Source organism: Hippocampus guttulatus, chromosome 3 (assembly GCF_054856545.1).
Source record: "Hippocampus guttulatus isolate MCC_2025c chromosome 3, RoL_Hgut_1.0, whole genome shotgun sequence".
Taxonomy (NCBI): domain Eukaryota; kingdom Metazoa; phylum Chordata; class Actinopteri; order Syngnathiformes; family Syngnathidae; genus Hippocampus; species Hippocampus guttulatus.
This window is the reverse complement of record NC_141263.1, coordinates 10,923,752-10,950,370: the sequence shown is the minus strand read 5'-3', so window position 1 is coordinate 10,950,370 and position 26,619 is coordinate 10,923,752. Positions and strand designations below refer to the sequence as shown.

Here is a 26,619-nt window from a genome sequence, read left to right as displayed (position 1 = left end):
TGTTCCTCTTTGTGTGCCCTTCGATTGGCTGGCAACCAGTTCAGGGTGTACAGCCGCGGGGGCCCAGCTACCCGATGACAGCAGAAATAGGATCCAGCACGCCGGCGACCCTCGCGAGAATAAATAAACAGATTACAAAATGGATGGATGAATGAATGGATATTGAAACATTTACGATCTCAGCATTAATATTCTGTATAATGATCACCGTATAACTGATTATGGTAGTTCAAACCAGACTTTATTTAGACTTGTATTAATGATATGGTTAGCCTAGTAATATTGATCATGTACGGAGTGGCGTGTATATAATAAACCGAAATGCTCAATTACACAACTGGTATGTTTTTAATGTAGCATATTCAATCAAAACGAACGTTCATCTGCACGGACTGAGAATCCGCCACTCAGGTTTTTTGTATGCTCTGGGACTTTCGAATTCAAGTTAATCGATGACGTTATTGTTATTTTTTTTTTCAGCACCGCATAGACATCCCAACCCTAACATGGAGAGTTTGGATTTTACATTCTACTTCGTATGACAATAAATTTCAGAGTATATACTTTATTATTTGCTTTGAATCGAGACTTAATTGGCCTCTCTCTCCAAATATTTGTACTACAGAATAAAAATAGCTTAGCTTTCCGAGTACCATCATATAATCGCCATTAAAATACAATAGTAGCTCTAAGCTCTCATCACAAACGGAGCATAAGTGTACAAATGACTTTAAACGCAGTTGCTTTCGTTCACTACAGTACTGTGCATGATTCATGTCGCACATTGATGACGTCCTACAGAGGCCGTGCTGGCTTGCCACGTCGGTCTCTGTGAAATGCATTTATACAGTTGTTCTTCGCAGGTTTGTGCTTAACCTTTTTGGAAAAAGAGGCGTTTTCATTCTAACGCGGACTAACCGAGCACCGCACCCGCTTCTTCGGAACCACCGTACTCCATCTCCACGGAGCTGCATTTGGTCGCGTTGGAGTAAAAAAAAAAGAGAGGAGGAATGCTCGGTTTCGTTTGGACTCGTCCGGCTGGAAGCCACACAAGTGACTGATGCATCCTCGTTCACTTCACCCTCCCGTATGTCGTGTGAGTAAAATGTGACTGTACAGCGCTTTAACTGCTCCATATGGGTGTTTCAGACACACACACACACGTCCACACATTTCCCACATTTGAAGCTATTTGCTAAAGTTCCGAACTCAACTGGCGTCTAAAAGAAGAGCACGCTGCCTGGTGTCATTATTGAGAAACGCCAGGTTTAGTTAGTGCTCTTCACAGCAGTGTTATCAACATGAAATCGGATCACGTTTGTTTCGGTTTTAAGCATGCATATTATGCAAAACTTAAAGGGTTGAAGTCTGAAGAAATGGCAAAATACTCCCATGCAATATTAGTTCCCGTTTTCTCCAGTGGCTATCAACTGAAACGTTTCTCCTTTTGTTTGCGTGTTTTCAATTGACTGATTTGGCCACCAAATGCTTGAAATCAGTGGTTCTTTGTACATCAAGGATCAGCTCATAACATATGTAGCTATCCAAGTGCTATCAGAATGGGGAACATATAAGTACTGCAGTGAAGTAGGCCAAGTGTTGACCAAAGATGAGTCAGAACTTTTACTCCTAAAAAGTCTACCTGTACATTAGCATTTAAGTTACTGTAATATCATGCATATTTGAAAATTAACGCTGCTTAAATACGGTATGACGGTGAATTACTTAAACGTAATGCACCGAAAACTGACATTAAAAGTGCATTTCAATTCATGTGTAAAACAAACAGTTCTTAAACGTGAATCATTCATATCAGCCGTCTTCGCCAGAGTTCCCCAAATTGCCAGCCGTTTTTAATTTCATTTTCACCAGTCTTTCAAGACCCAAAGAATATTGTGTCCTGGACAATATAATCACCAAACCGACTAAAACAAAGAGTAGACTCTCTTCCGTCATAAAAAAAAGGGGTTTCTTGTAGGCATGTTCCAATCAGGGTCCCAAAATGCATCTTCCAATCATCCATGAATTATGATCAGTTGATACCTATTCCGATAATGATCATATGGATTAGGTGCATAGTTTCCAATTTTAGAGCTGCACACTCACAATGAATTTAATAATGGATACATCTGTCAATTATATTCATATTAATTAAGAAATCAGATTACAAAAAGAAAATTACATCCAAATTTCCATCCCCTTATTGTACAAAAACAAGACGTTATTTAAAATTGAAGGAGCAGAAACTGCAAATGCAAATACAGTTTAGTTAGTTACTGGTTTGCTCTGTAAAAAGCAGTGTCAAGGAAATGTACAGCGGACGCTACACTGCCTACAGGTTTGTCTCTCGTTGGCTGCAACATGAGCTGATCACGATTGGTAGCCCATCAATCGGAGCACAACTAGTGTATAGTGTTTTTTATTCTTTAGTAATCAGCAGTAAAATACAGTATGTCTTGGTTTCACACAAAAAAATTGTGAGCATTTGACCAATTTGAACAAGAGGAGGAAACAAGCTATTTGTCTGAAACAAACATGTGAAGAAGAACCGTGGCTTTGTAATATTTATGCTTTTGTGACAACTCAAAGTATGAAGAAACACGGGCAAGACTGTGAGAGGGCTTTAATGGCAAAACGTTGTATTTGCAGATATCTGTATACACCTAAGCACCGCGCCGTGAGCGATGCTGGCGCTCCCCACATGACTCGCGTCGAATGCAGGTGGCCTTTCTTCATGCCATTCCTCAGTTTCACAATGAACTGCATCGTCACACACACGTTCGTCTACCTACCAGCGTTCTAAATTAACTTTTTTGAGCACCAGCCAATGTTGCTAGTGACTCTCCGAAGTCACCAGCCAATCAGAATTTCCACCACCTTTTTTTTGTAATTAACTTTAGCACCACTGTTTTTGTCTACCTCCCTACTCACTACCTCTGTTCGCATAGCCAATGGGCATATTAAACATTATTACATAGCTTTATGGCACACTATTTATTTGAAATGTAGCTGTCACTGCCAGGGGTACAAATGACAGCGTAGAGTTGGGTATACAGTCGTCACAAGTAGGCCTGTCAGGATAATACCTATATGGACTTATGGCTCAATAAATAAAATGAACTTGATCAGTGGACATTTACCTTGTGTCGTTTGCATATGTATTCAACATGCATTCGTGCTGCTTCTTCCCTCTCTTGTTAGTCACATTGCTCACGGCTGTGGGAGGAACCACTCACACTCACACGTGCACAACAGAGGTGGAATGACGTCCGCCAGGAACTTAAAGACCGGCGACCATTACCAGATATTTGTTTCGAGTGCCGTAATTTACAAGACCAGCGTACAGAGTTGGTGTCTCCCCAATGCAAGATCGCTGGTGGATAGAGATCTGGCGATGGGGAGTGAACAGCTCGCTTGAAATCGCAACACATTCAAACTCATCATTCTATGTGCATCTTATTGTATAACTTAAAAAAATATTGATTAAAAATCAGCACCAAACAAAACTATTTAAAAAAAGTATGACTACTGAAATCAGAAGCTTGTCTCAATTGAGTCAAAAATCGAGTGAGTTTGGAAAATGGATGGATGGATGTACTTGGTGTCAAATCTGGCCTGAATAGCAACAGTTGGATGCACAGGCGGATTTGTATACATTTTGTCACCCAATGGAATAACAGTTGATGTTTCTGGCTACACTGCTGGCATATGTAGAACCCCCCCCCCCCCCCCTGATTTCTGATGATTAAAACGTTATAATACAGATGCTGTGAAAATATTTCCTGTGCTCATTCTTTCACTTGTAACCTAACCGCAGACTACTCGATAAGCAGTGAAAATTGCCCAAAAAACTAAATGTGGATTTCACAGTCATTCCAGCCTTGTTCAACCGGTTAAAGAGGACATTTTGAAGGCGAGAGGGACATCTCATTTTACTCTTGACACTACAGATAGTATGTGGTTGCATGTGTTGTGTTAATATTTGTTGACGTGCATTTTTTAACATAGACTGAGTCTTTTTTTTTTTTTTTGGTTCTACATTTATAAATTTTCATTATTTTTGAGAAACGACAGATAATCGCTTTTAAAAAGGATGTAGAATAATTATTTTTGCCCTAATATTCTCACTGAATTAATGGCATTAAAAAAGTTTCTGGGGAAACTATATTGTACTGAAATATTTATCATGACAGGCCAATGTATAAGTCACAGGCATATATTGTCTACCCTCCCCCAAAAACAACGAATGTTTTGTCATCTGTTCTGTAAAGCGCTTTGTTACTGCTGCAGCTGTTGTGCAAGCGCTATATAAATAAAAAATGATTTGAGTTGAGTGGAGCTACTGCAGCTTACGGAGTTGAGTTGTGCACTCGCTGTGTGCTTGTACAACTCAGTGGTCGTCCTTTGTTTTGTACTGTTCTGACTCTATTAATATTCTTTTTTTTTAAAATCTCATCGCTTTTTTATATTTTACATTTTGTTGATTATCCCCCTTTCCTTAACACTACACATGTTACAGACCCAACCAGTAACTGAATCATAATTGGGGTGGGGGTGGGGGGGGGGTGTATAAGTAGCCACCCAGTAGTATCCAGAGGTGTAAATCCAGGTCCAGCAAGTAATAACCACGGTTGGGCTTTAGCCACAGGGTACTTCTGCAGTGAGCCCTGTTTATCGCGGCGTTTACGTTCCAAAAAGAAATCCGGTGAAATACGTGAAGGAGTCAGCTTTAATTTTGACAATTATTATAAAATAAAATACTGTACAATAGGGGAAAAATATAAAAATATTAACGTTTTCTTATAAATAACTATGATAATTTTTAGAAATACCATAAAATAATTCTCATAGTCAGTCCAGGGTTGGACACATTGTGACTCGTGTATTTCACAGTTCCTCTGGCTTTGCCTCCACTCCGCCGAAGTGACTTTTTCTACTCAAGGCTATGGTGCGGGTGTCTTTTTCCAAGAAGAGAACTTAGTTCTGGGTAATTGTTGGGACATATCTTTTTTTAAAATTATTCTCATTCAAAGTTTGTTTCCCTGCAATTCACTCATGGTAATGGCAAAGAATGGGAATCTGGAGCACCAGGAGAAGTTTAAGATAAGATAAGAAAACCTTTATTCGTCTCGCAAGGGAGAAATTCCCAATTCACAGCAGCAAAGTTATGAAAGGAAGAAGTAGAACAACAAAATATAGGAGCTGCTGGAAAGGCAGTCACTCACGCGGTGCCATTTTGAAGTTTAAAATGGTACACGTCCGTCCGATAGTTTCTGCAATTAACACGCCGTAAAAGTGCAACCCATGCCTCCACGTCAAATCTCTACTTAGGTCGGCAGTGATTTCTTTTTCACAAGTGTGTGTGTGAGTGTGTGCAGGCCTGAGGATTTCAGAAATTCACAGAAACCGTTTTTCGGTTCCGTTGGATCACCTAATGGGAAACCACAGTAACTAATTTTGGGTTCCGTAAACGTTCACCATGGGTACCCATTTTTCTATTTTGACTGATATTCATAATCAAGAATTCTGATATTCAGAAGTATAGTATTTAAAGGGTAAATGTTTGAAAACTATGCACTAACAATGAACCTAATTACCTCAGCGGCTGTGTACTCCAGGTTTATTCAGTAAAATAAATGGATCAAAATATGTTAACACTTAGGGCGGCCTGGTGGTCCATTGGTTAGCGCGTTGACCTCACAGTGCAGCGGTACCGGGTTCAATTCCAGCTCCGGCCTCCTTGTGTGGAGTTTGCATGTTCTCCCCGGACCTGCGTGGGTTTTCTCCGGGTACTCCGGTTTCCTCCCACATTCCAAAAACATGTGTGGCAGGTTAATGGAACAATTTAAATTGTCCCTAGGTGTGAGTGTGGACGTGGATGGTTGTTCATCTCTGTGTGCCCTGCGATTGGCTGGCAACCGGTTCAGGTTGTCCCCCGCCTATTGCCCGAAGACGGCCGGGATAGGCTGTAGCACCCCCCGCGACCCTCGTGAGGATAAGCGGATCTGAAAATGAATGAATGAATGTTAACACTTTTATTGTACTCATATGGCATCATGAATACAGCATACCACAATATCAGAGTATTTTCTTTCCAGTCTCACACTGCAAAGATTAATTTACTGGTAATCGTGAATATATCAATTACTGTGAAATACTATGGCCATCAGAAACACATATGTGGACACAATACTTCAGTCCTGGCTATATATCATGGGCCACAAGTAAAACTGACACTGTTAACATGATTATGCCTATGTGTGTGTGTGTGTGTGTGTGTGTGTGTGTGTGTGTGTGTCCATATCAATGGCTACTCGCCCCTTTATTAATACAAAAGCATGTAATAGGAATTGAATGATTAAAATCGAGATGAATCTTTGAAAATAAATAACCTTATTACTATATCTAGTCATATCGTATTGACATGGCTTGACGTCCTCTTTGCAACCCCAAGCCGACGCACTGTGTAATCTTCTCTCAATTTGACCAAAGAATCTACCATACGCCATCGTTAGGCCTTACCGACGGTTATTACTACACCTTGTGACTAATGTTTTATTCATAAAGTTACCATGTCTACAACTAGTAAATTATAGAATGACGAAGACTGTTTCATCATATTTTTTCACAGTGAGTAGCCTTTAGATCTAATGACCAACTTTAATACTTTCCTCGAAAGTAAAATCGAAGAAAAACCCTCTCACCACACCACAAACACACATACAGGCACAATGAAATCGTGAAAGGTGAACAAGGTTTCACCTTTACCTGCCGGTTGAGTAGAAGCACCTGTGGTTAGAGGCCAAACTGTGGCAAGGTTTTTACTTTCTAGACCGGGACTCAACACCTCTGGATGCTACTGTATACCTACTTTTGCACCCCTTGTGTATGTTGGTGCATTTTCTGCACTGTCAATTTGAAATAATGTCTTGATTTTGTATGATTAAGGAATGGAAAGGAGTGTTTTTTAAAATTGCATTCATGAGACAATTGACAAAAATAATAGATTGATCAATGATTCAAATAATTGTTGGTGTCAGAGCAACTCCAACACTGAAAAATGTGCAGCTATTCCATTTGATCGGGATCAGTATCCCTACGTTGAATCCTAAGGGGGGAAAAACTGAAAGCCTTAATTTGAAAAATAATTTGCGACTCTTGACTGCTTGATTTTTAAAAAAATGTTTTTGCATTAAGCAAATCTTTGGCATAGCAGTCAATGAACATGACACCTTGTGACTTGCCGTATTTTCTTGGACCATGAGGCGCACTTAAAATCATTTAATTTTCTCATGTCAGCTTTTCAATTTGTCATCTTTAATTTAAATTCTTTCCTCCTACGTTCGCGTTCTCCTTCTCATCCCCCATCTAATCACTATCCCATGTTTTCATCATAGTAAACTAGAACTACTTCCTGCTTCCGTGTATTAGAATCATGGGAAATGTAGTCCTAATATAGAGATGGACCATACCTGCTTTTCTTCCCCCACCGATACAATAACCAATAACTTCCTGATTCTCCAAAGAGATGCTGATATTTTTTTTGTGTGTTACAAATTAGGACTGGGTGATGATTCAATAACACGATGCAATGGACATGTGATCAATATCAATGTAAAAGGCCTTTGGTAAAATGCTCGATCACGGAGCAGAACCCGTGTGCATGTTGGAGACAGACTACAACATAGACGTGGGTCTATTCCAATCACGCAAGAGGATAATTTTGCACACAAGCGTGTTTTGAGCGCAGCCGATTCCAGTTGCTTAACCAATGAACAAATATGTGTGCATGCGGCGTACTCACACGGAAAATAAATAAATGTCCTGTAACTTCATTCAAAAATTTGACCAGTTGACATAGTACAACATTTGCAGTAATATTATAGCCCAGCTTTCCCAAATGTAAAAAAACCAAAACAAAACTGACATCAGAACTAGCTAGTTCTCCTAATATTTTAGCATAAAAAAAGTAAAACGGAACAAGCAAGTTCTCGACTTTCTCATCAGAATAAGGTGGTTCTTTTTTTATGCAAGAAAACATCAAGAATCATGGGAAATGATAACCGAATATTGTGGTCAGGCTGAATGCAAGCTGAGCATTTCTGGCGGCACATTTCCAATCTTACATTATGGGGCTGCAACGTAAACGACAAGCAAAGAAGAAGAAGGGTCAGTGTGATGACTTGTTTGCAGCTGTTGAACTGTCAACCAAGATAGCATTTCGCATCACCCGAAGTAATAACACAACCACCGCTCAACAGATTAGCTAGCTATCCATGTTCAAACTTTTTTTCCATCTATCAGAGGATCCCCTTTCACTGCAATTTTGGTTATGTACTATTTGATTTAAAGGGGAAGTCAACTCCAAATTTTTCTTTGCACGAATATGTTTTCTGTAGCCCCACAAGTCTAAACACGACATTCTGATTATTACAGTGGCCTCAGCGTGTATGGTCGCTCATTAAGGAGCAAGGGGGAGTCCCAGCGTCCGAGGTTGCCACGGTAACCGGCGACCATGCCAGGGGGTCGCAGGGGTCCCAGCAGACAGCAGTTGAGCCGCTCTGCCCTGCCCTCCCTGCAAACTCTTGTTGGAGGCAACCTGGGCAATGGTACTGGCCTCAGAAACAGGTATGCCATGACCAACGCTGTTAATGACATTCGCAAGCAAAGCAGAGAAGAAAAAAGTAGCTTCCAAAAATGACTACACTGACAGCATTGAAAACAAACATTTAAAAGTAAAGAAGAATATGTTGCCTTTTTGAAATAACTACCGTAATATCCGCACTATAGAGTGCACCTCAATATAAGCCGCACGCACCCATGACATTTTTAAAGGAAAAAACGTTTTGTACACACATAAGTCGCACCCATCTATTAGCCGTAGGTGCCCGCATTGTAACGGGAGATATTTACAAAGAAGGACGGTACACAGAAAGCGTTTTCAAAGTTTTAATAACATAACTTTTCTTTCCAAATAGTGCCTGTAACCCGGCAGCACCACGGCAGTAAAACAGCACTAACAGGGCTGGTTTAAAATAAACATAATAAAATAAAAGTCACTGTTCGCCGTCGAGTAATGTTTTTTTTCTTCCTATGGAAAAAAATCCTCCCTTGCTGTAACACTCGGTCAGTCATTCCTTCATTAGGCTTTCTTCCATCTACGCTTTCGTGTCAACTTTTACGACAATGTCTTTCGGGAGGTTTGTCTTTTTTCTTAGTGGATGCAGTGCAGCACTGTGATGGATGATAGCGTCTTCCTCGACACACGTATATATCAACTTGTCTCACTCTTACCTTTTATGCTCGAGCGCTCCCTGGTGGCCATTAGAAAAATCGAAATACCGTATTGGCCCGAATATAAGACGGCCCTGATTATAAGACGATCCCCTCTTTTTCAAGATTCAAGTTTGAAAACAGACTTTTTGAACACCAAATTAATTTTTATACAGAAAATAATTACAGTACATCTGAAACAAATGATTATAACAGTATATTTGAGAGAAAAAGCATGTTATTTTGCCTCATTCAAATCTAAAGTGCAATCACATTTGTAAATGAATGGCTGGTTTTTGAAATGTAAATTACATCATAACTTCTCCTCAGCTGCCGGTTAACCTGGCCGATCTTCGACCCACTTTTCTCCAGATTGTCACTACGTTTCTCCATTTTCTGTTATCACTTCTATTATTTTCTTCTCTTTTCCTTCTTACCGCTATTTTTTATTTTTCTTCTTCGTGCTACCGCTATTTTTATTTTTATCCTTAGTGGCAGGGGTTCACTTTGGCCTGGGGAGTCAAGTTCAGCATTCGCTTCATTGATATCTGGCGCCATCTAGCGTCATGAATGGGTATAATGTCTAGACCCCAAATATAAGACGACCCCCACTTTTTCAGTCTTATTTCGATGCAAAAAAACACCGTCTTATATTCGGGCCAATACGGTATATGCCGCTTCATTAAACAAGCCGCAGAGTGGAAAGCGTGTGACAAAAGTCTGGAAATTACGATAAAATATTTTTTTTCTTTTTAATGTTTAAAATACCTTAATCAAAGGTGCGGGTGGGGGCAGGGGGTAAGCAAAGTTTTTAACCTGGATTTAAAAGCATTTACACTCCCAAGCCCTGCCCTCTCAATCATATCTTTTGTTTGTCTGTGTGCACACAATTTACTTACCTACATTAAGTTTCAAACATAAAAGGCAATAGACAGCAGGATGTGATGAGGTATTTAGGTGAGAAATGTTCTGTGGACGCTTCATGAGTCCAAGTTTTCCTGCAGCCTTTGTTCTGTCCCACTGTTGGGTCAAAAAAAAAAAAAAAAAAGAGTTGACTCTGATGCATAGGTTTTATTTATGCACTTTTTATCTGGTGTGTGTGTGTGTGTGTGTGTGTGTGTGTGCGTGTGTGTGTGCGCGTGTGTGTGTGTGTGTTTTGGGGTGGGGGTGGGGGTGGGGGGTTTAGGAACAGTAGCTCCTTGGGACTGTCTGCACCACCTATCTCCGCCGTAGTAACGCCAGAGCCCGTCCGCCACTCGAAGATTCCTCTGCTGCCATTGGACAGCAGCCTGTTGTTTGAGTTCCTGCTCTTTCTCTATCTACTGGTGGCCTTGTTTGTCCAGTATGTCAACATCTACAGGACAGTTTGGTGGTACCCATACAGCCAGCCACCCACCTCTACCTCACTCGTAAGCGCACACGCACAGGCACACACTTTTTTGGAAGCACCAAGTATGGGAGCGTTACATCAAAAGTAAAAACTAAACTTGATTGTCGACACAATGACAAAGATTATTGGTTCATGCTTTTTTTTTTCGGGGGGGAGGTGTGTTCAATACCACTTTTTTTCCAGGCCGATAACAGTACGAGTACTCAACTCTTGATTCCTCACATATCCCGATACCAAGAAACCAATACTGACAGTACATTTAATACATAAAATTTCTCTTAAACCGATGACAGATCATTTTAAAGTAAGACCTATAGTTTATTTCTGACAAAAGACAGAAGAGTCACTCTCAATACACGCTTCAAGTCAAAAATAAAACAAACAATTCACTCTGATTTAGGCCTCATTTGTAAACAATAAAGCAGACTACTCCCTTAGTTTTAGTCTTTGTTTAAAGAAGATAATGTGTAAAATAATACAGGTTCAACTGTTAACTGTATGACAGCTAGATCTCTGTCTTTCTGTATGTATGTATGTGTAATAACTGCTTTAGACACTGTGTATAGTTGATAGTTTGTTTATCAAGTTATAGTAAAATGGACACATAAACGAATGAAAACTACCGGCATTTGTTGGTCGAAAAAAAGTGCTGGAACATTGAACAGTCGGACATTCAAAAGTTGACAGAAGGGCAATCCCGAAATTGCTGTGTACAGAATGCTGTGCATTTCGGGTTCATTCCAGAATGACACCGGAAATCCCCAAATTGTTGCGATCAAGTCCGTGTTTGCCTGATCCCTTTGTGACATCGTGCAAGGAAAAATGCTTCTTGTCTCTCCTTTGTCCGTTGCTTGTTAACCTGCAGAGCTTCCATCTAATGGATTACCACCTGGCTATCTTCATCACAGTCATGCTGGCCAGGAGACTTGTTTGGACAATAGTTTCAGAGGTGAACTCACTTTTTTTCCCCCCTTCCCAGAGAGCCAACTTGAAGTGCACTAGTACCTTGACTAACAGGTGTACTTTGTTCCCTCACCATTTTCGTCATCTAAATTGCTTGTATTGCAAATCGACTTCCCACATTGAAATCAATGGAAATGCCTTGAGCCCCTCCACCCCCTCAAAAAAAAAAAACCCCCGCCAACATAGGCATACGTAGAAAAACATATGGGAATACAATAGAATGTAAAGAAATAAACTGACCTTCCCTTGCTACTTTTTTTCACTTCACTTATACGCAATTTAATCTTCACAGTTTTAAGGTTGTTTATTTTTTTTGTTTTCTTTTCTTTTACGCAACGCTTAACTCGCTTTGAGCAACGCGTTGATCTTTTCATGGACAAAGATCCACAGCTTCAAAATGGTTTTAATGCCCTTTAACCTTCATCGATTCCTTCAGTACAGTCCTCAACTCAACTCAACTCAGGATTATGAACAACACCCGTAGCTGTAACAGTGCATAGAAATGCAGTGGTTTTACGTAAATATACATACCGGTAGGTATAGAGCATTAGACTTATGTAGGTAGTTCAGAGAAGTACGACACTCGTACTGCTTTGCCAAGTCAACTACACGCATACCTTGCTCGTGTTATTGGGTGATTTCATATTTTAATTCAATGTGTGCTTCATTGAGTGCTTTTTCTTTGGACACCCGATTTAAAAAAAAAAAAGGAAATGCACAAAAACAAGTCAAAATGTGAGCACAAATCACAATAGAGACCACTACACTTACTGTGAGTTAATCGCATGAATTGTTGATGGCCAAATGTTGTGATGAAGCGCACTCGTAAATTTAAACGGCGACAGAAAAGAAATCTGACAGTTGCGACACTTGTAAATCAAGGTACTACTATAATCTGACGTTTGAAGCTAATGGATCCATATGATCTCATCAATAAGATGCCTTTTTTCCTACTTCTGTCCAGCTATCACAGAGCAGCAGGGGATCGCTGCTCTGCTATTTGGTTTTGATTGCAGCAAGACTGTGTCTGCTCACCATCTGTTGTTGGGTGCTGTGCTGGACGCTGGTCAACCTTTGCAAGAACCACTCTGTTCTCAACCTCCTCTTCCTGGGATACCCGTGAGTGTTTAGTACTGACTTATTCTTTTTTTTAAAGCTTACAACACTTTGTCCAATAAATGTAATAAACTCCGCTTTCCTTCCGCATTCCAGAAACATGCATGGCAAATTAATAGAACACTTGAAATTGTCCGGGGGTGTGATTGTGAGCGCGAATGGCTGTTTGTCCTCTCTGTGTGCCCTGCGATTGACTGGCAACCAGTTCAGGGTGTCCCCCGCCTATTGCCCGAAGCCAGCTGGAATAGGCTCCGGCACACCCACGACCTTTGTGAGGATAAGCAGATTAGAAAATGGACGGCTGGATGGACAGTCTGAACATTTGTTTTTCCTGTCAGACCTACGACTGTTCTTCATTCAAAATCACAAACGCAAAGTAAACCTGTATGGGTTTTTTTGGGGGGGTGGCGCGGGTCAACTTGCTTTCATCCGTCCTTCCACTAAAAGCCACTTCAAAACTCTTTTGATCATTTTGATCAGGCTCAACTAAACCATAAGTAAACCTATCCATTCTCATGATCAATTTATTTTCACTTTGTTTTACTTACTTTTGTTCGTCTTTATGTTTTAATGTTTTGCCCATACTTCATATATTTTCCTATCCTACTATGCCCATAGGCTGTTGTCGAGGCTTTCACATACGTCACATTAGGATGTACGACAACGATGACTTTGTCCCCCCTTTTCCTGTTTTTAGGTTTGGTGTGTATGTCCCGCTCTGCTGTTTCCACCAGGAAGGACCGAAGAGCCAAACGTCAACAGCCGACTGCGACTACCCATCCGAGCACCAGCAAGCGGACCTATCGGACGCTCCCCTCTTTCGACCCCGGGATTTCCTCTTCTTGTTACGAGAGAACCTCAGAGAACAGTTTTCCACACCGCAGCACATGCCCACGCACACCTGCCCGCCGCACACGCACATTCACACGCCTGAGCTGATTCGATCTGAGGTGGAGGAGCTCAAGAGCGACTTTAATCGGCGGATTAAGGAAGTGCTGTTCAACTCGCTGTTCAGTGCTTATTATGTTGCCTTCTTGCCTCTCTGCTTTGTGAGGGTAGGTTCTCCCCTCTGCTTTGTTTGAATGCATCTTTGCGTTTTCACTGTGTCAAAGTAAGAAGACAACATTTGTTTTTCCCCAGAGCACCCAATACTATGACATGCGCTGGTCTTGTGAGCATCTGATCATGGTGTGGATCAATGCCTTTGTGATGCTGATGAGTCAGCTGCTGCCCCCGAACTACTGTGACCTGCTTCATCGCTCTGCGGCCCACCTGGGCCGATGGCAGAAGCTGGAACACGGATCCTACAGCAACACACCTCAGCATTTGTAAGTGACCCTCTCTGTCCCGTGGTTCTTAAGCTTCACGATTCATGGATTTCCCCCCCCCCCCCCCCCCCCCCGCCCCTCCTCAGATGGTCAGAGCAGACGGTTTGGCCTCAAGGGGTGTTGGTACGACACAGCCGCTGTCTGTATAAAGCAATTGGACCGTATAATGTTGCTATGCCCTCTGATGTTTCGCATGCGAGATTTTATGTGAGTATGTACACTCATAAATCATAGTAACTTGTTAATGATTCCCTTGACCGATCACGGGTTGCACCAGAGCTAGTAGTGAAACTAATGAGTTCAAACACAAAAGCCGACAGTCGCCGTTTAGACAAAAAATTAAGCCACACCTACTTTGTACTCACAGACATTCAATAGTTGCATTTTCTAACCCTGCAAAACCAACTGCGACCTAAAATTTGATTTCAAAAACTGACGTGCCGTATACATTTTACTGTAGCTAGTGTCATCCACATTGAAGCTAATTATGAGCCTACACATACTGTATTGAAATCAAGTACTCCTCACTTGCGTCTTTCAACTTGCCTGAACCTGCGATTTATCATTAACGTGCTGGCAATATAGTGTTCATTGTGCTCACAAGGCCATCTGTATTTTCTGTGCTTAATTGCATGAAACAGTCGAGGAGAGACAATGTCACGAAACTCATCGATGAGATTGGTTTTAGTGACAGATTATATGAGGAAACCGACCTAGTCGGGATCAGTGAGCGGTTCAGAAAATAGATGGGTGGATGTCTGCTTTTGGGTGGATGTCTGCTTTTGCAGTTAAGTGACGTCAAAACACATAGATTCTATTGTTTAGAAAATGGGCAGAGCCCAAGCAGTCGTAAGGAGATGCAGAATACATTTGACACCTGAACGAATTAGAATGGGACCAAACACACTTGTTCTTTCACAGCTTGATGGCTGCCAAAGAATATGGCCAAATACCAGCAAAGACAGAAAAATCTGCAGTTTGCCTTACTCAGCAAACTGCAGTTAGTGCAGAGTAAGGCAGCAAGGCTTGCTCTCCAGTAACCATTTAGAACGAACATCAACACTATGCACTCCAATTTAGGATGTTGAAAAGTTGGACGTTCAAATGACAGCTGCACTGCTCCTCTCAACATGAAACGTTCTACAATTTAAAACTCCTTCATGGAGGTACAATCGGCGGAAGGACAATTTAGAGTCACATACATATGCCACGCGACAGGTAACACCAGGCCGGTTCTCACTTCCTAAACCAAAAACAAATCACTTGAAGCAAACAGTTGACTACAGAGAAATCCAAACATGGAATACGTTGCCACTGTCAATGACCACACTGACACGGAAATCTATATTCAAAAGTCAAACAAGGAAACATCTGGCAAAGAAACTGCAGGATGTGCTCGAGGAAACCTTTAATGTTTGTAACATGATGTCATAATAGAATATAGCGCTTAGTACATATTGCTTTTGTTCAAATGTATTTTCTTTTTTTATTTATCCTGTTTTTATATTTTCTTTCTAAATGAATGTTTTTAAATTCATGTACTGTGTTTGTAGAATCCCCACAGCTAATGGGGATACTAACAAATTAAACAAAACAAAGATCTCTTTTAAATACTTTTTTCCCTGAATTGGAGTCGCAAAGGTTCATTCATATTTAAGTTGACATCCTTAATATGTAAAAAAAAATTACTTTTCAACTTTAAATTGCATATTTCAATGTTCCCCTGCTATTTACAGAGAATAGGAACGATCCCCGCCACAAAAATCACAAATCTGCAATTGGTACCGGCACTCGTCAAAAACATTAAAGGGGATGTCAAACCCCCAAATTTTCCCGACAAGAATACGTTCTATGCAGCCCCAGTGGTATTGTGATTAATATTGCCTATGTGGAATTTGAATTGAGCTGTAAAATTCACCCGTTTTTGTCTATGTCATTTTGCCACTTGCTATTGACTGAAAATGACATCACAGTTACTCAGGTATTGACTAATCATGGCTCAGCCTCAGAATACAGGTGAGCTGTGATTGGTCATCACCTGAGCTCAGAGCAACTATGAGGTCATTTTATTTGTGGACCTTTCAACCAGAATGCTGACTTGAATGTTGACTTGTGTGCTTGACGTTTGACCTTGTTCTCTCTTTTGGTGTTACAGTTTCTCTTCCACAAGCCATTGCGGATCCTGAACCTGCTTATTTGGATCGAGACCAGCGTGGTTCTGTATCAGTTGTACTCGCTGTTCCTCTCTGAGCGCTGGAACCACACTCTCTCTCTGGGCCTGATTCTTTTCTGCAACTACTATGTCCTTTTCAAGCTGCTCAGAGACCGCATAGTGCTGGGCAAAGCCTACTCCTACCCTCTTACCGGTAGTTTGGGCTTAAAGTCGCAGTAAAAGACATCCTCGACGTCCATCGCGTGTGTGATGGAGGTGGGTTAAGATTGGGAGACCAGAGGGGGTGTTCGGCGCTCACAATTGGAGGGTAAGGGACAGGAAAACGAACTCCTGATCGTCTTTTGATACGGTTATATTTTTAATGCAATGTTTATATAAGCCTATTTAAAAGAATATTTTATTTTGTATACTATTTCAAGTTATGCCGGGCATTACCACGCTGACCACATTAGCATGCCGCGTTGTGTTGTCGCAAAAAGGGGGAGGAGTTTCACCAAAGATGTCAAAGTGGCCACGCAGCCACGTGGCCTCTCCCCGATTGGCCTGAATTTCTAACCCTCAAACCACAAACAATATTGGATGACAAAAGATGCAGCCATTTTCAAGGAAAAGTCACGGCGTTGTTTTCTGCCGATAGTCAATTCGCTTTAAATCGTCATCAAATACTGAGCAGCAGTCAGCAACAGCCACTTAGCACTGCGACGAGAGCGTTTTTGAAGGGTACGGGCAGTTGCTGGGTAACCGGCAGAGTGTTTATCTTTCGTCTCCAGTGTGGATAGACAGTGTTGGTGCCAATTTACATTACCCTCAAAAAGTTGAGTTTCCAGGTGAAAGGTTAGAATTAACCTAAAATGCACTATAACCTTCTCCGATCAACTTTGACCTGCTTTTAATGATTGAGTTCACATGTCTACTTGTTCAAATTTGAATACTTTCTCCACAGCTTGCTGTGTTCTAACAAGTGTTGCACAGCAAAATTGACACTGTGTTTTCCCAAGGACGTCTACGTCTATACCTCTCTGTGATTCCTCCAGTCTCTTTAGCAGTTCCAACCTGCTGACTGACACACTCAGGTCAGTGGCCACTTCCCTCTAAGATCTTGTTTGATCAATGGGGTGTGATATTGATGTCATGACATGAACTGCATGAAGAGGACTATTTACCAATTTAAAGTGAACCAGGAAATCAAATTGTGGATCAAACACCTGTTGTGAATTTTGCCGTTCAGCTCCATGTTAGGCCCACCGCCCACCGAGCAACTCCACTGAGCTGTGACGCAGCGTTTTTTTGCGACTACTGGTAGTTTTCATCACTGGCCGACAGTTGGCCACTAGTGTCCCCGGTGAATGATTTGTCGCAACGTTGCAGAGATGCCATGTCGTACCGCGAGAACTTTTGCGACAGAAATAACGTTTCCACGTGCCAACATGTAGCCAGCGGCGTCAGGCCATACCAATAAGGTATTGACAGTCTCACTAGTATCAAACAGGATCTCCAAAACCGTCACGTTTCAGGAGAACAAAAAACAGCTTGCATTTTCAAAGAGAAACAGCCATTTTCAACACATCAGACTGGTTAGTAATGTTTTAAAAATAAGGCCCACGTGGCAAGGCAACAATAGGATCGATTTGTGGAAAAAGTATGAAATTGAAGTTTGGCTGGCTCTCCGCCTGATTGTGACAATATAGAAATTGTTTTAAAAGAATACTTAACACTATTTACAATCTAGAATACACCTGTGTGTGAGAGACTATGGCCAAAATGCAGTTAATGGCGCGCTATTATTGCCAAAAAGCCTTCCAACACACACACTCCTTTATTTCTTGTCCCTTTTCCTCTTTGTATTAAAATAGACATTGAACAGGCTAAAATGTGCATTCAAAATTTTCGAGTTTACATTCACCTGCAAAGGTTATAGTGCATTTTCAGTTGATCCTGAACATTTTGTGAGTAGTACGTGCTAAGATGCCTTAGTTTTAACGTCCCATCAAGAGAGATTTTGCTACTCGAGACCTTTTGGTACTTCTCACTGCACAGACAAAACCTGCATGTTTCTCATTTAATCTGCGCCTGTGTTACGTATTCTTTTGGGCTTTCGCAGTGGACATGCGCTTGTTTGTCATCAGGGGCCGTGACCCCCCCCCCCCCCCCCCCGAGTCTTCACCCACGGCATGCAAGCCTCACAGCTGCGCTGTTCTTCCTTCTTTTGGCCTGAAGTTGTTGCTACATGCCTTAAATTCACCCGCCATCGGCTTCTGAATTGCTTTCCAAATCGGCCCCATGTTTGTAAGAACAAGATTACCGAAAATAAAACCTCACTTTCTATTTTGAATGTCATTTTCAAAGGGATGTTTAATGACATGGGTGCTTAATGCGGAGTTTTGGAAGTCATCCACACCCGCCTGTTTCATTACCACTTCATGTATTGTCGGCAGTTCACTTCTTACTGCTTCACCTTTGCTTGCTGCCTTTTTTTTTTCCTCAAGTCAATCTCCTTCATCCACTCTGATGCCTTAGGTTGCCTCCTTTTTCAAGCACATTCACATCCGCTGACAAAGCATGTCTTTCGTGGTTCATTTAAATAGTTTGCCATGGCCTGAATGATGAAGATAAACATTCATCGAGCATATGGCATCTGATCTATTCAGTCAAGGTTCAGGATGAGTGAGGCTCAGGAGGAAGAGCCTCTTGGTGCCTTGTAGTTTTGCGTTTGCTCTTGAGTGCAGTTGGCTGGCGTCAACTTGAATGTAGCAAGTGTCTCCAGAAGGTGGTGCTGTTGCTTTGAATGAAATTCCTCATGGACGACACCTGCCGTTATCGAGTAAAGCCGTGATGGGGAAACCTTTGCCTTTTGATTTATTTGTTCATCCCACTTAAGTGCTTGCTCAAACAACACATTCGCCTGCTTTTGTTGGATTGCTGAATGGCCCTCAGAATGAAGTTGAGTTGAGGTTTCGAGCTTCGGAAAGTATTTCGAATGAATTTCCTTTTCAATTCCGCCCCATGGGTCTTTAGCTTACGAAATTGAACAGATCGAGGTGAGCCTAAAACAGATGCCGCTGTCGATGAAACTTCAATTTCAGTTTAGTTTTCTCTCACATATCCCAGCATGCAGTTTTCCTTTTTGTGGATCACGTCACAGTTGCAGAAGTTTAAGGAGCTGGTCCTCAGATTTCGGCTTTTTACAGTTTTCATTTCACCCTGAGCATTTTTTTTTTTTTTGGCATCCGAAATAAAACATGATGTTGAAATGAACACAATGTGTATTTGTATAAATGACTCAGGATCTGCGCATATGAAGAAAGATCTCCGAAGCATTTTTATTTATTTGCCAGTTATACATTTCTGGAGCACAGTAATGCAATTTAACAATGGTTATTGAAACAAAGTGTTTAAAAAAACCATTCGTCATGTATTGCTAATCCCCCAGAGGGAGCAGAAAAACATTCAATGAAGGTTTCCGACAGATCACGTGTAATATAGTCGATATTCAAAATGCCCCCCGCCGCCCCAAAAAACAGACTAAATGTTTTGTATTTTGGGGGGGTTGGGTCATGACAGTAAGTGATAACTGAAAGATATTTCTGCACAATAGCAACCCAGCAATATTCCAAAGATTTGATTTAGCAGACATAATAGATCATGCTTGTAAAGAACTTACTTTGGCCCTTAAAAAGAATATAATTAGCGATAAGAATCAATCAAATGGCACCTTTGGTAGCTCACTTGTACATTCATCAAAAAAGTAGATCAGTAGAAAAAGTTCAAACAGTGCAATCACACTTCAAGAGTAATTGTCCCAGTCCTGCGATTCAGTTGTTATATCGTCGCTGTCATGCAAAATCAGTGCATCTCCAAAATCACGTCTTTTAAGAGGACAAAGGGTGGGAAAGCCATGTCATTCTTTTACTCGCTTTGTTAAAGTGGATAAACCTTTCCCTTGCTATTTATTTAATTACCACAACACCTCCAAATCATGTTCAATCACTAATTGACCATAATAATCATTTTAAAAATACTTTCTATTACACTCACTGATAAAATAAAACAGTTGAACACGTCGCCAGTGCCAGCTGTTCACATTGAAGTCTCCATTGACCATAGGTCAACCGCCTGATCAAAAAGTCATTAATTCTCCACAAATGCAAATGTCTGTCCATACATCATCTTCCCCAAATTCTTTCTTAAAGATCTGTAGCATGAGGGATGTTAACAAAATAAAGCGAGGAACTGACTAAGCAAGGTTGTAGGTGGAAGTTTGTGGAAGCACTTACCTTTGTGCCTGACCAAGTCCTTTTGCACATAAGCATGACAACTACCTATTTAAAAAAAAAAAAAAAAAAGCTCACTCGAAGGTATCTTCACCTACCTTACTTCAACTACCTTACTACATTACTGGAAATAAACATCCGGAATTCTAGACTTTCAAACTTGAGGTGATATAATGGCTGAACGGATACCGCTGACTGAGGAAAGGGCAGCCTTTTACCACACTGCTCAGACATTCCAAGCTCTTGAGAGAGTGAATTAATTTGCTCTCTAAACTATTTTCAACACTTGAAATCGGTAAACAACAGTGGTCAACAAAAGAACACATTTTACTACATTTCTGATAAAAAAAAATCAGAGATGCAAGTTAACTGTCAGATTTTTTTTTGCGCTGTTCCAAATGTTTTTATAATAATATAATGAAATATAGCACTCTAATATATTAATAATATTTATGAATTAAGGGTTAGGTTCAGAATTTCTTTTCTGAAACTAGCTATAAGCTATAAATTTCAACGCATGTTAAAATCCACATTGTGCAAGCTTCTGTAAGTCAAACTTAAAAACAAAAAAATGAAAATATCTCAAAAACCTGATGTGTTTTGGAAAATAAAAGTTAATGTATTTTGGAAATCAGCACCACAAACACATTTAGGGACACAAAGCAATATGTGATTAAAATGCTGTTGACAATTGTAACATGGAAAAATAGCACACAACGTGAGGACAAATAAATTGTATCGATTTGTGAAAAAATAGGAAAATGACCATCTTCCATCCATCTGCTATCAATACGTAATGCCACTTGCAGATCTCATCTACGCATGCGTGAAAATCAAGTGCAAAAGAATAAGAGGCAACCGAATAAGCATGTATGACAGTACATCGGTGCATCCCTAACTACGGACAGGTGCACAGTGTGCCATGTTTAACTGGAATTGAGAGGCCGGAACGTTGGTGTAAAAAACATGTGTTCACTCTTTATCGACAAAAAAAAAAGATCCAAATGGACGAAAAAGATGGACTCATTGACCTTTTATTTTGTCAGTATCTTGAAACCGATCTGGAAAACCGGGAACAGGCCGAGGCTACTATCTACGCTACGCAATCTACCGGACAGCAAAACTAATGAGAGACAGGTGATGCGAGCAACTCGAAAGAAATAGCTTTTTGTCACTATTTTAAGCGAGAAACGTTTCCACATTTGCTGGAAAAAGTCACCATCTGGTTAGGCTGTGTTGAATTGGGGGGGGGGGGGGGGGGAGTGTTTTGCTACCATTTTGTGGCATCTCGCAACAACTACAAACCCTTTTGGGTGGTCATCAATTATTGACGGATTTTTGCTCTTCGCAGGGGTTCACTGTAATATCTGTGACTTTTATTGCCACTGTGCGTTTTGGAGATCATTTTTCATCAGTGCTGTGAGCGGTGCTAACACATCAATGTACTTCCTCAGCCTTCCCGACAGTCCACAAAGTTGCCTTTTATCCAGTAACAGATTTGAGCGTATTTGAGAGGTGTGATTCTCACGGCGACATTAAATTCCTGAGACGCCCCTTGACGCTCCACCCACTGGTGCCCAGAAAACACACCGATCACCTTCCTCTCCCATCGCCGATGTCGCCCGTCCCACATTCGGGCGTAGACCCCCGACCCGCTGGCCCCCGGCTGGGCGTCGCAGTGCTGGTAGAGCAGGTCTGACGTCTCCTCTCCGGCCTGACAGAAACGATACACCAACTGTCCCGGACGGTCGTTGTCGAACCCGGAGAAGTGAACCCGTCGCCCGGGAAGCCTCTGAGAAGGAGGACTCACACCCAACTTCATGTGACGCCGTTTGTGGGCTTTCTTGAGTTCTAAAAGTGCGTAGTCGTAGTCCATCCCGATGTCATTGGCATTGCCTTTAATCCATCCTTTGGGTACATGTGTGCGCTTGGCCCGGATCCACTGGAACTTCATCTTCTCTGACACGATCGGGCCAACGTTTGGCCCGCTCTCAACGTGGTTGCTCAAGTTGGAAATTGGAGACCGTAGGTCCCGTTGTCTGGCTTTTAGAAAGCCCACTCTGAGCTTCTGAGCACCCTTCACATAGTTTTTACCGTCATGAACACAATGAGCGGCCGTTAGAACATGCCGGTCCCCGACGAGAGTACCGGAACATCCGGTGGACAGTTTGACAGCCACGGAGAAAGGATATTGAAGCACAAAGTTGTGCCCTGCAATGCTGTATCGCCCATCGTGACCAAAGATCTGACGCTTTTGCCTGGTATGTGACCATTGGCCTTTCTCAGACGGCGCCAAGGAGTATGCGGGGCTTTTGTTGGACGCCAAGTTATAACCGTAGAGCCCGACGGCGGTCTCAGTGAGTCGACCGTCTGAGTGAAGAGTCTCATAAGCCAGGAATTGCTCCAAGTCCCAGTAGCTAGGCAAAGGCGCTGTTTTGTGGCATTCTGGGTCACACGCGGAGCTGACATTAAGGCGGGCTTGGGACAGGAAGCGTGGGGCCGGGCGACTCTCGCTTTGCTGTGGGAGGACCACGGGGACCCGCTGAAGAATCCACCGAGGTCGTGAGAAGGAGAAAGCCGCTGGAAGCATGACAAGGAAGAGAAGGATGTGGATGGAGGGGAACCTGTGGATGGAGCAGAGGACGGCAGATGCACCGGAAAGATCAGTATAAGGACCTAATGTGAATCCCGATTCATCACGAGGGATTGAAGACCCACCTGTGATTGGTGAAAATCCACGATAGCGTGACAACTATGTATTTTTAAAAAAAAACAGTTTAACTTAAGGCAGACTCTAAACACTTTAAAAGACACCTCTTTTCACTTTCTTGCCATGAAGAAATGGGAGACAAACATATCACACCACTTTGAGAAATAGTGTGAAAGACTCTTGCACAAATAAGACTCCAGTGTGCTTGCTTCAAGCTGTGATTCACTCGCAGTTGAAGTGAAGTCTAAATCTAACAGCAGAGATGAAACCAGAGAATTATAAAGCTTATATTTTAAAACCAAAAAGGTGACACAAACCGTTTAATTTCCGTCGAACAAAAATCCACGACCTTAATGCACACACAATGCGAAACACTATTTAGGCTAACAGTAAATAGCGCAGATGTTAAGAATAACCCTTGCTGTAAACCTTCAAACATCTGCTGCATCAGCACACACAGAACAGCAACACATAGAGAGCATACAGCATCTATTCTCTGCTCTGTGGAAACAATGGGCCTCTTCAGATTGATTTGAAGGTCTTTCTTCCATCATTCTTTTTGTCGGCAATATTTAGGCCACCGATGATAATCATGAAGTTTACAGACTCTACGTGAAGACCCTCAAGCGTATGAAAGCTAAAGGAAATCTAAATCCAATACTTGCCATCATGCAAAGATCCTGGTTAGGAAAAGTGGAGTTGAATTCATTTTCAACAATGTTGTCTTCATTCAAAAGGAAGCATCATCGCATCTCCCTTTGACCAACTGATGTTTGCCACAAAAGTGCCATAAATGTTGTGGGATTTGACTTTCTCAAGAGGCCCAATGATAATTACTGGAGCAAATTTGGGGAAATTCTCTGCCTCCTACTGTTGCTCTTAATTACATTGCATCTCTTCCAGTAGAGCTCAGTCTCATCTGGCATCTGTTGCAGCACAATGTGCTAAGACACTGACGAAACCTTACACAGTATTTTGGTTCTATAGGTTCCGGTTTATGGCGCTCTGGGCACAGACACACACACACACAAACGTGTGTGTGTGTGTATATATATATATATACATACCTGTCAACTCATACGGTTTACCCATAGTTCATACAGATTTTGTGGTGAATCTTACGTATATGGCCGTATCGCACAAATCATACGGATTCTGAACATTTCCGGGGTTTTTTTCACCAACTCCAAATGATTTGGAGTTGGTGAAAAAAGTAACGCAGGAATACAACTCTGAACACAGTAATGCCACTAAGTAGAATGATGATTAGGCATTAACAAGACATTGTTTTATGGAGATCTACAATAAATATCATTGAAAATTTTGTGGGTTTTTTCCTGCCGTTATTTTGACATATAAAATGCTTTGGTATGTTATAAGGATTTTTTGCTCTTTATAAGGATTTTTTTGGTAGTTTATACAGGTTGGCGCTCTAAAAAGTTGACAGGTATGTATATATATATATACTGTATACAGTATATATACACACACACAGGTACACAGTCAAACCTCGGTTTTCGAACTTCTCTGTTGTCGGGTTTCGACCAGAAAATTCGAGATTTTTTTATGTCTCGGATTACGACTGAAAACCGGTTTTCCACTCAACACCTCTTGGCTTCCTTATAACGTTCATTGTGAGCAGACATGTTTGTTGTGATATATATATATATATATATATAAGCCTTGTTGTTTTCCCATATTGCAGCCTTTGCTATTTGAAAATATCATCCGACTCCATTGTGATGTCAATTCATGAAAAAAATAAATAAATAAAAGACATTTGAAAATCTCAAGCGTGATAGAGTGAGGTATTTGAGCTCTTCTGACTGCGTGCATGAAAAACGCCCACGTTCCCGAAACTGGCATCATGGATTTAAAATTAACCTCATGGGAGCTGAGGGAGAGCGTTTCATCTGCGTCGGAATTTAGCAGCTGCAGACATGCACTGTATTTAATGAGCAAATATGTCACACAGGGCAAAGTTCAAGCCTTAAGAGGCTCGCATGGAAAATCCCCAAAGTGTCCTTTAGGGATTGGCCTTAAGTCTACAAAACTGCCTTAATAATATTTTCATGGGCTGAATATATTTAGGATGCATAGACGGAGCCAGACTTGAATCTCACATACTCAACACTTTGTCACTCCGCTTCCCCTCCTTGCGTTGAGCACATGACTTTGGGACCAAGATATACAGCAGAGTGTTGTCATAGGGACGGGGGGCTTTGAACATGAATATAATTACATCAACCTGAATTAATATTTGTTGACTATGTGGCCACTTATTTTTCAATAACACTTTTAATAACGTCCACATTAAGAAGAACTTCTCAGTTTTCCTTTCTGCACATTTTGTAAATGTGTTAGCCATATAACAATCATTAACTGATTCATTTCAAAGCTTTAGCCTGAAGTCATGGGAAGTACTTGAATAGATTTTCAGGCGTCTGTGTCTGAGTATTTATTCATCTGTACTTTACTCCCTACCTTTGAAACAGATCTGTACTTTCTGCTCCTTACGCAGTCAAAATTGGCTGTTTCCCTTTTTCATCCTCCGTGGATGACGACAAGATGTAAAAGAAAAGATGTAAATGGAGAGAGGTGATGTCAACTGCGGTTGAGATCTTGCTTGATGCTGATTTGACATCTGGGGTCTTATAAGGTGGGGAAAAAAACATGAACCAGTGAGCATTGACAAAACTGATGCAAAAGATTTGGAGAAGCAAGATATTCCCTGTCACTCCGAAGTTATAGGAGAGAGTATTTTTGCACGCACGGGTTCATTTTTCTGTTTTGCCAAATTATCAAAACACATCTTTCCTCTTTCGTATTTCATTGACAGTGAAAATGTATTTTTACGGTTGCCCACACATAGCTTTTAGTCTCTACTTGTATTCACATTTACTTTAATATAACAGTTGAATCACTACGTCTGCTTTTACCAAAATGCTTTTCTTTTGACAAGTATAAGTGATATCTATCCCCAAGTACTTTTTTTTGTGCCTGTGGTATCTGTATTAGAAAAAGAGAATTTCCCTTGTGGATGAGTGTCTGTCTGTCTAATCAATATGTACAATCTGTTTAAGTACAGGGGTTGAGTACTTTTAACCTCCTCTGCAGTCCAGCACAATGAGTCTTAAAGGTAACTTTGACAGGTGAATGATTTAGATTAGAGCAGATGCAGTAAAATACACTTGATTTGGACACACACGCACACACACACTACTTACCGTGATGTTCCAGTGTGGGAGCACATCTTTCATCCAAGATGAGTGCAGACCGTCCAAGGAGACGTTTTTACAATTTACTGTATATCGTCAACTTTTGAGTGGCAGGAGAAGGACACGACCTCGGCGTACTAAGCCCGAACAGATGCATCGAGTCGCCCCTTGACAGCG

At 41.3% G+C, this 26,619-nt stretch overlaps 2 protein-coding genes across 3 annotated transcripts; one reads left to right on the top strand and one right to left on the bottom strand.

The window, feature by feature from the left end:
- The first annotated feature begins 801 nt into the window (after positions 1-801).
- Positions 802-19,497, top strand: tmem39a (transmembrane protein 39A). Of its 2 annotated transcripts, none has more exons than XM_086106979.1 (9): positions 802-1,087; positions 8,437-8,628; positions 10,460-10,682; positions 11,529-11,612; positions 12,591-12,745; positions 13,440-13,797; positions 13,883-14,070; positions 14,157-14,277; positions 16,226-19,497. In XM_086106979.1, the coding sequence occupies exons 2-9, from the start codon at positions 8,516-8,518 to the stop codon at positions 16,460-16,462; spliced, it is 1,479 nt and encodes a 492-aa protein (XP_085963105.1). In that variant the 5' UTR covers positions 802-1,087; positions 8,437-8,515; the 3' UTR covers positions 16,463-19,497. The 2 variants fall into 2 exon arrangements, with proteins under 2 accessions (XP_085963105.1, XP_085963104.1); XM_086106978.1 differs by having other exon boundaries at positions 802-1,096.
- Positions 19,498-19,539: 42 nt separating this feature from the next.
- LOC147207457 (serine protease 23-like) lies at positions 19,540-26,598 on the bottom strand. Its single transcript, XM_086106705.1, has 2 exons — positions 26,452-26,598; positions 19,540-23,138 (listed from the first exon to the last, which is right to left on the bottom strand). Exons 1-2 carry the CDS (start codon positions 26,475-26,477, stop codon positions 21,965-21,967), a joined length of 1,200 nt encoding a protein of 399 aa, XP_085962831.1. The 5' UTR covers positions 26,478-26,598; the 3' UTR covers positions 19,540-21,964.
- Between the last annotated feature and the right edge of the window lie 21 nt (positions 26,599-26,619).

Bases quoted from the DNA above. Each gene is read 5' to 3' on its own strand.
- LOC147207457 (XM_086106705.1), bottom strand. From the start codon at position 26,477: ATGTGCTCCCACACTGGAACATCACG. The intron at 23,139-26,451 runs GTAAGTAGTGTG...CTCCATCCACAG, and splicing joins TCCCACACTGGAACATCACG to GTTCCCCTCCATCCACATCC.
- tmem39a (XM_086106979.1), top strand. From the start codon at position 8,516: ATGCCAGGGGGTCGCAGGGGTCCCAGCAGACAGCAGTTGAGCCGCTCT. The intron at 11,613-12,590 runs GTGAACTCACTT...ACTTCTGTCCAG, and splicing joins TTTGGACAATAGTTTCAGAG to CTATCACAGAGCAGCAGGGG. The intron at 14,278-16,225 runs GTGAGTATGTAC...TTGGTGTTACAG, and splicing joins TTTCGCATGCGAGATTTTAT to TTTCTCTTCCACAAGCCATT.